This window comes from Labrus mixtus, chromosome 20, assembly GCF_963584025.1.
Source record: "Labrus mixtus chromosome 20, fLabMix1.1, whole genome shotgun sequence".
NCBI lineage: Eukaryota > Metazoa > Chordata > Actinopteri > Labriformes > Labridae > Labrus > Labrus mixtus.
Genome location: NC_083631.1, coordinates 7,384,022 through 7,397,748, shown reverse-complemented (window position 1 = coordinate 7,397,748; position 13,727 = coordinate 7,384,022). Strand labels below are relative to the sequence as shown.

General features: G+C 41.0%; 2 protein-coding genes across 5 annotated transcripts; one reads left to right on the top strand and one right to left on the bottom strand.

The window, feature by feature from the left end:
• The first annotated feature begins 46 nt into the window (after positions 1-46).
• Positions 47-7,775, top strand: LOC132995500 (BUB3-interacting and GLEBS motif-containing protein ZNF207-like). Of its 4 annotated transcripts, XR_009677022.1 has the most exons (14): positions 47-308; positions 925-988; positions 1,353-1,479; positions 1,986-2,124; positions 2,212-2,394; positions 2,736-2,811; positions 2,901-2,971; positions 3,094-3,257; positions 3,415-3,507; positions 4,674-4,901; positions 5,018-5,156; positions 5,639-5,823; positions 6,059-6,146; positions 6,654-7,775. XR_009677022.1 is itself a non-coding variant. In XM_061065503.1 (13 exons), exons 2-12 carry the CDS (start codon positions 948-950, stop codon positions 5,797-5,799), a joined length of 1,422 nt encoding a protein of 473 aa, XP_060921486.1. In that variant the 5' UTR covers positions 47-308; positions 925-947; the 3' UTR covers positions 5,800-5,823; positions 6,059-6,462. The 4 variants fall into 4 exon arrangements, 3 of the variants coding, with proteins under 3 accessions (XP_060921486.1, XP_060921484.1, XP_060921487.1); XM_061065503.1 differs by lacking the exon at positions 6,654-7,775 and having other exon boundaries at positions 6,059-6,462; XM_061065501.1 differs by lacking the exon at positions 6,654-7,775 and having other exon boundaries at positions 5,639-6,462.
• A 257-nt stretch (positions 7,776-8,032) lies between these two features.
• On the bottom strand, positions 8,033-12,910 carry LOC132995503 (zona pellucida sperm-binding protein 3-like). Its single transcript, XM_061065508.1, has 8 exons — positions 12,414-12,910; positions 10,286-10,401; positions 10,111-10,202; positions 8,917-9,094; positions 8,600-8,717; positions 8,432-8,517; positions 8,244-8,356; positions 8,033-8,162 (listed from the first exon to the last, which is right to left on the bottom strand). Exons 1-8 carry the CDS (start codon positions 12,786-12,788, stop codon positions 8,104-8,106), a joined length of 1,137 nt encoding a protein of 378 aa, XP_060921491.1. The 5' UTR covers positions 12,789-12,910; the 3' UTR covers positions 8,033-8,103.
• Positions 12,911-13,727: the final 817 nt, after the last annotated feature.

Genomic DNA, 13,727 nt, shown 5'->3' with positions numbered 1-13,727 from the left:
GCATGCGCAAATGTTCTCTGTTTGCTGTCCGACTACCACATGCACTTTCATGTCAGTTCCGGTGTTATGCTGACAAATGCATGTCTGCTAAGAAATGCATTCACCTCGCAGGTCAATACAGAATATATGAGACCATAGACTATAAATATTAAGTGTCAGATACATTTTCTACACTGCCGTATTTTATTTTGCATCCACCGTTAAATTAATCTACGGACGCTTTAGAGTCAAACACTTGTTTTGCAGCTCAGGCTTTGAAAACCCTGCTTCTACCGAGCCTCCAGAACAATACGGACATTAAACGTTTAGTAAGTATAAACTTCAGATACATTTTCATCACAGATCTGCTTCAAGAAAAAAATATGTAAACATTTTTTTTTTAATCACTTCCGCAAGGTGGATGCATTTATTTTGATTATATGATTTCTTGTCATAACACCGGGGCCAAACGATCCCCCGCTAAAAGAAAACTATTATCTTTAATAATTTGCAAGTGACTGAATAGCGAAATATAAATATATGTGAGTAAATATAATGCTAGCTGTATCTTTCTCGAAACACAAGTATCGAGAAGACAAGTATCGAGAATAAAAATATAAATGAAAAAAAAATAAAAAAAAAATAAAATAAAAATATAAAAACAAGTAAAAATAAAATAAAATATAAATATAAAAACAAGTAAAAATAAAATAAAAATATAAAACATAAAAATAAGATAAATATAAATATAAAAATATAAAACAAGTAAAAATAAAATAAAAATATAAACACAAGTATCGAGAAGAAATCGAAACCAGTCGTTGTTGACCGATAGAGGGCGCTGTGACACTGCTGTTCGTAGCTGGAGATTTGGACGCCATCTTTACTTTCTTCAGTGCTCTGTTGGTATGTAAGCTGTGTTGTGTTGTTTTGTTTGATTAACAGGCTTTGAGCCGAGAGAAAAAAACATGGGAAGAAAGAAGAAAAAGCAAATGAAGCCTTGGTGCTGGTATCCTTTTGTAATAATGTACTTTTAGTGCTAAATATGATAATTATTCCTGTGTGTGTGTGTGTGTGTGTGTGTGTGTGTGTGTGTGTGTGTGTGTGTGTGTGTGTGTGTGTGTGTGTGTGTGTGTGTGTGGGTGGGGGTGTGTGTGTGTGTGGGTGGGGGTGTGTGTGTGTGGGTGGTAGAGAGCGTTATTCTGAGCTAAACGTTGTTTATAAAACTTAAAATAATAGCTAAGTAGTATTTTATATCAAATACAGGTTCTGGTGTCATGTTGTGATTGTTATAATGAAGGTGTGCTTCAGTCCTCCTGTAATACTAGTTCAGTTGTGTTAACTGTGTTGAGCCTCCTGAACTGTCACCTCAGGTACTGTAACAGAGACTTTGACGATGAGAAGATTCTCATTCAGCATCAGAAGGCCAAACATTTCAAGTGTCACATCTGCCATAAGAAGCTGTACACTGGTCCCGGGCTCGCAATCCACTGTATGCAGGTGAGCAAAGTAAACAATGAACCAAACACTCATCAAATGAAATCATGTGTACTATGCAGTGCACTATCCCGTATTCATTGTTGTTCACTCAATGGCAGACATGGATTCATTTAGTTAAAAGCAATTCAATCAACAAATGTTATCTCAAGACATTTAACAAAAGGAGTAGGTCTAGACCTTACTCTTTGTTTTACTCATAGACTTACTGTATTCTTTACAGTCTGTGGTTATACCCCTATGTGTCTACTGTATGTGATAAGTGTAAATGAAATGATGGTCCATTGTAGGGCGGGGATGATATACGATATGCCTTTGTCTTGATTCGATCACGATTCATGGGTGTCGATATTTTTGAAGGTATATGGCGATTCTAAAGTATTGCAATACATCAAGTCTTCCAATGAGATACTATCTATTGTTGCGATTTTATTTTTATGCAAAACTTAAGTGGAATCATACAATAGGAAAGAGAGTATAATATCAACATCTCATCACTGTATCTACAGGTACATAAAGAGACCATCGACGGAGTTCCTAATGCGATACCTGGACGGACAGATATAGAGCTAGAAATATACGGCATGGAAGGGATTCCAGAAAAAGACATGGACGAGAGGAGAAGAGTGTTAGAACAAAAGAACCAAGGTATTAACAAGAAGAAAATACCTGTAATTTGCTGTCTTGTTATTTTTTATGTTCTAGAGATTTATTATGCTTTCCCCTTTTTGTCAGACACTCAGAAGAAAAAGCAGAATCAAGATGATTCTGATGAGGACGATGATGATGACGAGCCGGGTCCTTCCTTCCAGCCGCCCGCTGCAGTTCAGCCGCAGGCGGGCTTCATCCCGCCGATGACCCAGCCAGGCATGCTTCCTGGCTCGAGTACACCAGGGATACCACCGGGCAGCTACTCAGGTGAGAAACACAAGACAAGATTCAACACTAGATGTAGTGAAACAGATATGAAGACGCTTTAATCACGCCTCATGCTCTCTGCAATGTGTGCATACATCGGAACGACGACTGACATCAGACAAATAGATGAAAATATTGAGATATTAACACAAAAAACAAAAGCATGCATCACTACTTTCAACCACAGTGATTACACTATGTGTAGCAGCATGTCAGATAAAATGCAATGTAAGTATTTTTTTGCGTTCAGGTATTGTAAATGTCCTGCTACTTTAATAATAGGCTCCACGCTGGTTTTCTTTACACATTTAAGTTTGTTAAAATACATTCCTTTGTTTTAGGAATTCCTCCCATGATGCCCGGTGTGCCACCCATGATGCCAGGAATGCCGCCCTTACTGCCAGGAATGCCTCCAGGGTAAATCTTAGGAGTTTGAATCAAGTCTGACAAATATATTAACCTCCTATGGGTATTTTAAACATAGTTATTTTTCCTAATGTTTTTAGGATGATACCAATGGGCGGGATGATGCCTCCAGGTGCAGGGATGCCGCCAATGATACCAGGAATGCCACCAGGTAATGTCCTACCAGCTACATAATGATGCAAATACTTTGAAGAAATGACAATCTTTGTACGTCTGTAGATATGTTGTGACATGCTTCTGTAAGAATAAATATCTTCTGCTATTTCTTTTTAGGCATGCCTCCCCCTCTGGCCCACCGTCCAAGCATCACACACATGGCTCAGGTTGCTGCTGCTGCTGCTGCTGCAAACATGCTGACTAGACCAACAGTTCCTGCTGCCTCTCAGCCCTCAGCCCAGCCGGATGTCTCCAAGCCTCTCTTCCCCATTGCTGGACAGGTGAAACATTTCCCACTCTCAAGTTCTCTCTGAACTTCTCTTATTGAACAGTGGAGGTTCGACTCATTCTATGTGCTCACACAGTGATGGAGAATTTATCTAAAGAATTAAATCCATTATTTTTCTTCCCTATTTGAACTCTTTTCCTGTGCTGCAGATTGGCAGTCGCGTTGCAAGTACAACCGCAGACCCGTCATGTTCAGACTCTCAGTCTTCCTCTCCTAAAGCTCTGTTCTCTATCACATCACAAGTACGCAGCTGTGTGCCTGCTCTGCTCCGACAACCTGCTGCTTTACAGCTGGCATGAACTGTGTGAAGCTTGGCTGTGGGGCATTCATTGTTTTTTTTGCATATTAATAATGAAATCCAATCCTTTATGTGGGCAGAAAATAATTCTAAAAAGGTTTGTTGTTTCTAGCAAAATTCATTTGATTGCTTTTTCTTTTGCTACAAATCTGCATTTATGAAAACCTGGAAACAAAATGAACATATTCTCCTGAACACGATCAAAGAATAGAGAGGTATGCAGATTTGTAAAGCTGGCTTCTTATTTCTGAGCTGCTTAAAGGCAACGTAGCACAGCATGCTCTTACTTTTTTTCTTTCAGGTTTGATATGAAAGCTTTTTCTTGAGTTGTACTTTTGAAGTCTCTGCCTTGTGTTTAAAAACAGCAGTTTAAATATGTCATAGTGGTGCGATGGTTCTCCTCTGGTCTAGCTTCAGAACCCAACAACAACTCACATTTGAGATATTTCTACCCAGTCAGATTCATTTGATGAAAACTGGAACAAAACAAACATGTTTAAAAGCGCTCACTGAAAACAGCTCCACGGCCCACTTTTGGGTCCCGACCCACCAGTTGAGACTTCTCTTCATGGCCTTTGCATCGATGTGGCATTTTGCAGTGGAAATCAAATGCAACAGGATTACATGGCACAATTTAATCATGATATACTGTGAAAGGGCACGATAATGGTTTGATTTAAATTCCTTTGAGTAGCTCTCTAAATACAATCTTTAAGTCGTCCAACATGAGGGAAGAGGAGACTGAGATTATTGAATATAGGAACATGTTTCTCTTGGACACTTAATTATAGCTGTGTTAATAACAGTTACCTTTGTGAATAGTGGTGGGTGTAATACAGACTTAATGTGCTCAGAGTTTAAACTCTAAAGGTGCAGAGAGTCTGAAGATAATTTTTCATATTGCAACATTTCATAAAAATGAAACACCTGCTTGCTATCTGAGGGTATCAAGGAGATAAAGAGGCATCTACTGACATATCTAAAATATCTTTAAAAACAAATACAAACCTTAATAATAGTGACCTTATAACTTAATGTGCCCTTCACCTGTGACATTTCAATATTTTGCAGCAGCGTCTCTGTAATGTGTTTTCCTGTCTCTCCCCTCAGATCCAGCACGCAGTATCAGGGTCCCCTCACTTCCCCCCCTCCACATCCTCTGACCCTACAAAGTCCACATTTCCAAACTACACGCAGGCCACTGTAGCAGGGTCCAGCCCCACCGCTGGTAGCAGTATAGTCTCCAAACCTCCCTCCACTGTGACCAGTAAGCCTGCCACCCTCACCGCCTCCAGTGCAACCAGTAAGTTGATCCACCCTGATGAGGATATCTCACTGGTGAGTAGTCCAGCTGCGGCCCTTTGACGATGTTAATCATGTATAAAAGTCTAAAAATATAGTTCTAGTAGTTAAGCTTCATCATTTATTTCTCCTCATTGCTTCTTGTCTTGTAGGAGGAGTTTCGAGCTCAGCTGCCCAGATACCAGCGCAGTCTTCCCCGCCAAGGCCAGACGGCCGCCGCCTCCCAGTCAGTGGGTCCCATGGGTGGCATGATGTCTCCTCAGCAGGCCAGCATGAGGCAACCCTTACCTGGTACGCATCGCCTGTCTGTAGATCAAGTTTCAATATCATAGAAATCTTCATCCATGCTTCTCTATAAATTATCTTTGACTTACAAGAGATGTTTCCCCAAAGGATAAAACCTTATGACTGAATGACCCATAGCATCATCGAAAAAAATCTTGGCATAGCAGTCAGCCTCTGCTGTGCCTTTGGTTCAACAACATAATGTTATAGTTAGCATACCGCTTTTAGCTTTGATCTCAGAGCACCATTATACCAAAAGCAGCATTCACATCATCTGAGTGTGTGATATGTAAAAAGCATTCTTAAAACAAATATAAACCTCATCAGACAAAAGGTCTATTATTAACCAGGTTAATCCTCAGATGACCAACTCTCATTTTATAAGACATGACGGTCTCATAATCAAGAACACGACACTCTCAATCGTCTTCCATCGTAAAGGCTTTGGTGTGGTGGCTTTAAGTCAAATATCTACCGTGTCTCTGCAGGCCAGTATGGGGGTCCACCCCAGGGAATGCCAGGCTACATACCAGGGATGCCTCCATACGTACAGGCCCCTCCTGTGGGTCCCCCAGGGTACCAGGGAGCCCCTCCGCGCCCCCCTTTGGGTGTGAGGCCCCCCGTCATGTCTCCTGGAGGCCGCTTCTGAAGCCCACCTCCCTCTCTTCAATAGGTTTGGACACTCAACCCTTTTCTAATGTCCTCAGCTGCTAGTAGACAAACCAGTATTGGTGTTTTAGTAGCACACTGACTGTTTACTACTGAGCTGTGAGGAAGAGACACTGAACACACAGCAAACACAAGAGGTTTAACAGCATCACAGAGGGCATGGGGGAATATTGTCACTAATCCAGACTGTTGTTTCAAACCATCTCTGTTCTGTGGCTTTTTTCTCATGTTTCATTCAGGTGTGTAGAAGTGTTGTAGATTTGGTTCGTAGTGTTGTGAAGGCGCTGGAGTTACATGGGCAGTACCCCCCCTCCCCCCTTTATCAAGGCAAGTTTTTCTGTGAATACTTCTCTGTTCTTCTCTAAACAGTGAGGCCTTCACAGCACACAGTGCTGTTGGACTTTATGTCCCCAACTTTGTTTGGTGAGGGCTTCATGTCTCTGTTTATGCTCTCTGCTGTTTTCTGTTTGATTTGGAGTCATTACTCCCTTAAACTTCAGCAGATGAAGTTCTTAATGATGGTAAACGTATTTGTTCTAAATCTGTATTGTAATAAAATGTGGCATAAATGTAATCGAGACGTCACAGCAGGTTTGTACTCCAGTAATAAACGACATTGTGATTTTGTTGTCTTGAAGATGAACTGTATTTAATGTGCATCTCTCCTTTCATTGTATTTATAGATGTTGGTATGTTTCCTTTATCTGTCAGTATACTGATGCTCTGTGCACATCACATGCAGACTAGCCTGCACTGACTTGACTGTACAGCAGCATGACTTCTGGCTCGCTGATGGCTGTAGTGCTAAAACTCAGATTTCTCTTCTCCCTGTAGCGATGCCCTGGGGGACTGGCTGAGGCCGTGTCTCAGTGTAGCCCTGTTCAGCCTGAGGCAAGTCTCACCGTTTTCTGTTTCTCATTCATTAGCAGGGGCCCTCACAGCGAGCTCGCTGTTGGATCTACATGTCCCCAAACTTGCAGCAAGTTTGGTGAAGGCCCTTGTTTGTGTTGTTGCGTATCCAGGCATGTTAGCTCATGTGAAAAACAGGTTCATTCTTTCTAATGAGGCTGAAATGTGCCCTGTTTCTGATTGGTCAGAGCATTAAAACGCTTGGTTTTCATTTGATATCTTAACATTTACAGCTATCAAATGAAACTCTTTAATTCTCATATTAACTTATCCCAAAGTGTAAAACAGTGATGGTCAAAACTCAAACACTGGGACAGACCCTTCCTCCACATGTTCTCTAAATGTCATGCTTGTTTGAGGGTTTGTGATTGAACACGTTACCTTTCATATGCTTGTTAAACTCAACCCTGTTTGTTTTATCAGCTGTCCTCACTTGATCATTTGAGTTTAATGAAGGAGAGTCTCTGCCACTCACAGGTTAGTTAAAGCTGTAAGTACCACTGCGTTCATTTTTTCCTTCTGTCCTGTTTTTTTATTTCACAAGTAGAGGAATTCATGTTTCATCTTGTTAAGGTTTACAACAACGGCAGCCAATATTTCAGTTTGATAACTTCACAATAAATCAGGGTTGATCTTGAGTTGAAACATGTTCAATGGTTCTGCCTGATGTGAGCAGCATCTCAACGTGGTTTTGAAAACTCAACGCATGCTCTCGATTTAATGTTCTACTCGAGTCATCGCAGGCACAGACTCCACTGGTAAGTACTGGCTCATGTCTTTGTTAAAGATGCTAAACCAGTTAACTTATTGTGTGTCTTTAAACCTGCTCATCAGTTCAGTTAAATGAAAAGGTTTCACACATCTTCTGCACATCCACTTCATTATTAGTCTGAACATCGTCTGCTACTGGGTCAGATTTAAAGGTTTGGAAGAGACACTTCTCTGCTCTTAAGTTCAGTCCAATCTTCAGTTTTAATAACGAGTACATGTGACATCTTCACCACAGTCTGGATGTTTGTTCTTCTTTTAATAAACCACTTTATTCAACTCTAACATGTGTTTGTATTTTCTCCTCATAAACCAAACGTGTGTTCTTGTTAATACTGTAAAAACACAGTGTGTTATAGGGATGTCGGTATGATCATGACAATAATTTAATGTATGAATTGTTGGATTTCTTGTTTGTCAATAAGTTTATTTGACTTTGGCACCAAATATAAAAGTTTGAGAGAAGCTTTAAGTACTTTAAAATGATTAGGACAAAACTGGCTCAGAATCCAAATGACAGTCCAGACTCAGGATGATTCATTGTCTCTATGCAAAGCTAAGAAACATTTTAATTATTGTCCATTTATTGTCAGAATCTTTTTTTTCTCTACTTTCTGGGATAAATCAAGAGAGGGCCGAGCATGACTCTGCCACAAACTGCGACATCTGAAAAATCAATGACACATGAGAGTATTTATGACTCTTCCTACTAATGATGAGAAGTTTTGTCGTGATGCACAGCTTTACCTGTCGAGGCAGGAGGTCTCACATTTGTCAAATCGCTCCATGTGGGAGAAGTCGTGTAACAGGAGCCATCACAACATCGACACACATCATCGACACTGTCCACATTTTCCCACCTGAAGAGAAAAGTACACAGATTTAAAATATAAAAGGTTCTTACAGTCAGACTGACTGACGACTAAAGAACTCACCCTGAATGTGTGTGGTCACAGGCCTTGTTAGTGAGGCTGCTCCTCCACAAGTCGGCTACAGCTTTCATGTGGCAGGTGATGAATATCTGAGGAAAGAGGAGGAGACATGCCATGAAGGAATATTTCCAAAGATTGTGAATCATGCGGTTTATTCTGAAAGTGTCTCACAGAGTTCCTCGTATCCTGGTGAAACAGGAAAACATCCATCTGCAGCTCAAGAGAGTTAGTTCTCGTTCTGGGTCTGAAATGTGTGTTTGATCCTCCGTCTTTTGCATCAGTGAGGCACCTGAAATCAGTCTTATTGGATTTATTCATGTCATGTTTGTACAGGGACAAGTACTCAAGAATCAACAGATATACAAAAAAACAGAACCAAACAACACAACAAAAAGAAAGACAATACAACACAGGTTAGAAATGATCATTAAAACAAAACAACAGGAATAAAGTTCTGCTCTTTCTGACTGTACTGGAGCTTCTCTTACCCGTGGTTTTCAATGAAGTAGTATCTGGGGACTGATGTGACGTCAGGTTTCAGAGTGGCCACACAGCTGTCAATCAACAGTCGTCTTTGTGGAGAATCAGGACCGGTGTAAGACGCCTGCAGGTTCAGGACATCTCCGAGGAAGAAGACCGTGGAGAACGTCTCGTGTGTCCAATCATCTGCAGGCACAACACAAACATCACCACGTGCAGAATATTTAAGACTTTAAAGCTAACACTGTTTACATCTAGTTCCCTGCATAAAGCTCCAATCTCCATTTGAACTTTTCCACAAGTTGTCATGTCATAACATGAACCAATGTATTTCACCGACATAAAATAATCCACAGTGTTGATGCATGTTTGGAGGGTATACCATGCAGGGGTGTGTCCAGACTTTGACTGGGGTGGCCCACCACCTGGGGCACTGACTTGCTCACACACACAAATTAATTTTATTCATATCCCCGATAATGATTTGTACTTGTAAGAAAAAGAACTGAGCAACTATACACCTTCTGAAAACTAAAAAAGAAGACGCATGTCCAAAGTCAGAGTTTGAAGTAGAACATTGCATTCAAACTCTTGCACACTGTCTCACTTGCAAAAACACTGTCTTTAGCATTCTGCTAAAATGAATCTACGAGACGTAATCCAGCTTGCATGGGTTTTCTTTCCCAAACTTAACACTGCCAACGGCAAAATAAGAAAACCTTCAGTCTTTATATCAGTAACAGTACCGCTAACACTGGAACACTGCAGTGTTCTGACATTAGGGAGCACTCAGTAACTGCCATACCATCCGGTACAATACCTTTGTATGTTTCGGTTAAAGACTTTTTACTTTCCTAAGAACCTGTCTTTTGAGATATGTGTGCAAAGTATTTATTTACAAATGGAATTAGGCCCCTATACTACCAGCAGTCACACAGCTAGAGAGAGCTAGAGAGAGAGAGATGACATGAGGTAAAGGAGCCACAGGTCGGATTCAAACCTGAGCCATCCGCTTGGAGAACTACAGGGCGTGCACACTAACCACTAGGCTACCAAGGACCCTTTGGAAACACCTTTTCAAAACGATCCATGATTCCAGATAAAAACTCAACACTATCAAACAAATTGTTTGCAGCTTTATAAATACGTTTGTTGTTATTTTCTTGACTAAACAATATTTTTTTTAAAAAGTCCTCACAAACCATTCATCAGCCTGAGAGAGAAATCGGAGGGCACTGTTGGCGAGGAGGCAGTCGGAGGTATCAGCTGAGAGATACTGCTCACCAAGTGTGTCCTGTTAAAACACAGTCTACACGTTAAAACACTGAAAGCATTGTGCTGGCATTCTTCTCTGTTCGAGGCTGATAAAGATGTCACCTTTTATAGTGACAGGAAACAGGAACTACAGCAGGGTTGGTCCTGGTGATGCCTTGGTACGTGACAGCAGGTGAGACGATCAGCTTGTTGGAGTAAATCACAGAGTCTTCAGTCATCTGTGGATGAATAGAACAAACAAAGCACAGTGAACAATAAGGTACATTCAAGAGGTAATCCTAGTTCTTATTTGTTAAAGCCAATCTTTAAACATTTCACTCAAAAGTTTGTTCACTTCTTGGGGATTTTTTTTTTCCTGGTATGTACGGTACAGTACGGTACGACATGATACACTTTATTGTCCCCTGTGGGAAACTTGTCTTGGACTCTAGCGCTGCACACATTGAGCTCCCTCTGCAGTCGTTATCGTAGGAAGTGCTGTGGGTGATTCTAGTGTCCCTCCAACGAGCCTTCATCACCATGATGTTAGAACAAACACCACCCAAATGATCATTTTTTAATAACTTCATATTATTCAAGGTTATATATATATATTTACTTTTTAAGCTTAATAGCAGCGTTCAGACATTTACTTTTAAATGTAATTCTCATTATCAAGTTCTGTCAAATTGGGCCCCCTTAGGGAGGTTTCCCACCGTTGTAGCAAACTCTGCACATTTTGAGCCACTGCTTTTAAATTTGTCAGCCCTCTGGGGCCCCCTACTGGCCCTGGACCCAAAGCAGTTACCTGCCTCGCCTGTTGACATGCAGTGACTCTGGATTATTGGTTGTTTTCAAAACCACTTCTGAGTACTGAGTTAAATTCATTCAAATCAAAACTCAAAGATCACATTTTTTCCCAGGCATTTAAAACAAGTTGAAACAGACCCCATATAATAGCTCAGGTATAATAATAATAATAATAATAATAATACATTAGTTTTTTATAGCGCTTTTCTAAGAACTCAAAGACACTTTGACAAAATATAAAACCATAAAACAAAACAAAAAACGACGAGGACAGTACAATGAAGAAGTAATGTAGGGGGGGAGGGGGGGAGTCAGTGGTTGTAGGCGGCAGTAGCTCAGTCTGTAGGGACTTGGGTTGACAACCGGAGGGTCGCTGGCTCAAGTCCCGGTGCAGACCAAATATGGAAGTTGGTCTGGTAGCTGGCACCAAACCCCCTCCCGACCACCACCAGCTCAGGAGCGCCCGCTGTGGGCTGCTCCGTCACTCTGACATCTCTCCATTAGTGCATGTCCATAGGATTCTGTTTGTGCATGTGTGTGTATTTCAGCCTGTGTGTGTGTTGCATGATGAACAGAGTGTAAAAACTGAAATTTCCCCTTGCAGGGATCAATAAAAGTAAATCTTAATCGTAAATCTTAAATCTTAGGCAATGTTGAAGAGGTGAGTTTTGAGGGATTTCTTGAAGGAGGTGAGTGTGGGGGAGTCTCTGATGTTTTTTGGGAGTGAGTTCCAGAGGGTGGGAGCAGCAACAGAGAAAGCCCTGTCCCCCCAGGACCGATAGTTTGTCCAGCAGGGGGGGACAGGAGGTTTGCATCTGCAGACCTGAGAGTGCGGGTGGGAGTGTGTCGGTGGAGGAGGTGAGACAGGTAGGGGGGAGCCAGGTTGTGACGGGCTTTGAAGGTGATGATGAGCTTGAAGTTGATACGCTGGGGGATGGATCTGTATGGATGCATGTAGGTATGAGGGTTTGTAATATGTATGAATATACATATATGTTTGTGTGTGTATTATGTGTATGTATATATATATATATGCATAGATCATTTTTTTATTTCTTTCTTTTTATGCATTGTCTGTAAAGCACTTTGGTCAGATGAAGCTGTTTTTAAATGTGCTATACAAATAAACTTGATTTGATTAGATTACTGATTTGGCCAAAATGCAGTATGTGAATAAATGCATGATCCGCAGTATACCAAAAATACTCTGAATGTCATACTGATTCAGGACAAATCTACAGTATGAATCAGACCAGTCTCCCTCTCCTCATTACGCGCACCATTACCCACAATGCAAAACTCCCAAGTCAGAGATCAAAATGACGGACAGCTAGGGCCGGAGGAACAGAGGAAATAATCACAATCAGACCAAACCACATAAAGAAACCAACAGTTATGATCACTAAAAGAAGCAGAATTCACTCCAGCATCAGGGACTCACCGTTAGTTCAGAGCCACAGTCCTGCAGTCCGGCTTCAATGATGAACTCAGAGTCAGCAGCAGCTTCCGCTCTGCACCGACCGCTCTGAGAGTGATCAGCTTCTCCTAAAAACAGCTCATCTGCAGACACCAGACGTCCAGTTTTATACAGATCAGCCTTCACCACCACGATCATGCTCATCTCTGTGCACGCTACACGGACCGTAGATTCATCTTCGACTCGTGTTTCTCTGCACTTTCCTTTGTTAGCTCTCAAAGATTTATACTCTCTTCCTTCGCAATCGATTATGGGTTCTTCTTTCAGAGGTCGGACGGCGTCTGCAACAACAAATACTGTCATCAGCAGCAGAGAGGCTGAAAGAGCTGAAGTCCACATTCTGCTCTTTTTTTTTTATCAGAACACCTGGAGCAAAGCTGTCTGCAGAAGACTCAAAAACTAGAGACAATCCTCCCTGGATCTCAAAACCTTTTCAGCTCAGACCAAAAACACTCATGGAGAAGACAGCTGGAAGCAATTACACCTGAGCTAATGAAGCTACAAGAATGTGATTGGTCCACACATCCCATGGTGTAGGTTGCTTCACCACAATTCATCCTGAAATCCCTCAGGTGTATTCAGTATTCGAATAGATATCTGTAGCAGGGCAGAGAGACAACATTAGTGTTACCTCAGGGAGAGAGGTGTAGATCTTTTAGAGCACATGGTGTCAGAAATATACGCCAGGTAATGAAAGGAAAATATGTCATATTTGGTTTTATGGATGAAGTGTAAACATGAACTCAGAAGTATTAGAGGACAATAAACCATCTCTGAAAGGAGTCCTCTCCTCCAGATGAACCTATGTTTGCAATCAAACGATTATAAAAAAAATCATCTAGTCTTTCTGATTTAGATCTTTGTTTGGAGAGACATTTAAGTCTAAATAAGCAAGTGTATGTGTCTAATTCCTGATCATAAATATCTCAGGACACTTATTTTAACCCACAGTCACCTGACAAGTCTAAAAAAACATCTTAAATCCTCAAACAAATAGTAAAAAACAAACACAAGACAAGAAACACACGAGCAGATTTAATTTGCACATTTTCTTTTTTTACTCATAACAAACATTTCAGGTCTTATCTTTTGAATTTTTAATATCTTGAAATGTGTTTATTGGACTTGTCAGGTGAATGTGGGTTTCCTGTGTTGCCTGAGTTAGTACTATGAATTATTATGTTGCCTGAATCATTATCATGTTTGGGTTCTGATGTTGGTCGGGGTTTTTTGGGGGGTTTTTGTTGGATGTCTCATCTGTGGGTTGCTTTGTTGTTG

Excerpts from the sequence above, each read along its gene's own strand:
- LOC132995500 (XM_061065503.1), top strand. The coding sequence starts at position 948 with ATGGGAAGAAAGAAGAAAAAGCAAATGAAGCCTTGGTGCTG. Across the intron at positions 2,395-2,735 it reads ACCACCGGGCAGCTACTCAG|GAATTCCTCCCATGATGCCC; the intron begins GTGAGAAACACA and ends CCTTTGTTTTAG. Across the intron at positions 3,508-4,673 it reads TGTTCTCTATCACATCACAA|ATCCAGCACGCAGTATCAGG; the intron begins GTACGCAGCTGT and ends CTCTCCCCTCAG.
- LOC132995503 (XM_061065508.1), bottom strand. The coding sequence starts at position 12,788 with ATGTGGACTTCAGCTCTTTCAGCCTCTCTGCTGCTGATGACAGTATTT. Across the intron at positions 10,203-10,285 it reads GTTTCCTGTCACTATAAAAG|GACACACTTGGTGAGCAGTA; the intron begins GTGACATCTTTA and ends GTGTTTTAACAG. Across the intron at positions 8,718-8,916 it reads TACTTCATTGAAAACCACGG|GTGCCTCACTGATGCAAAAG; the intron begins GTAAGAGAAGCT and ends GACTGATTTCAG.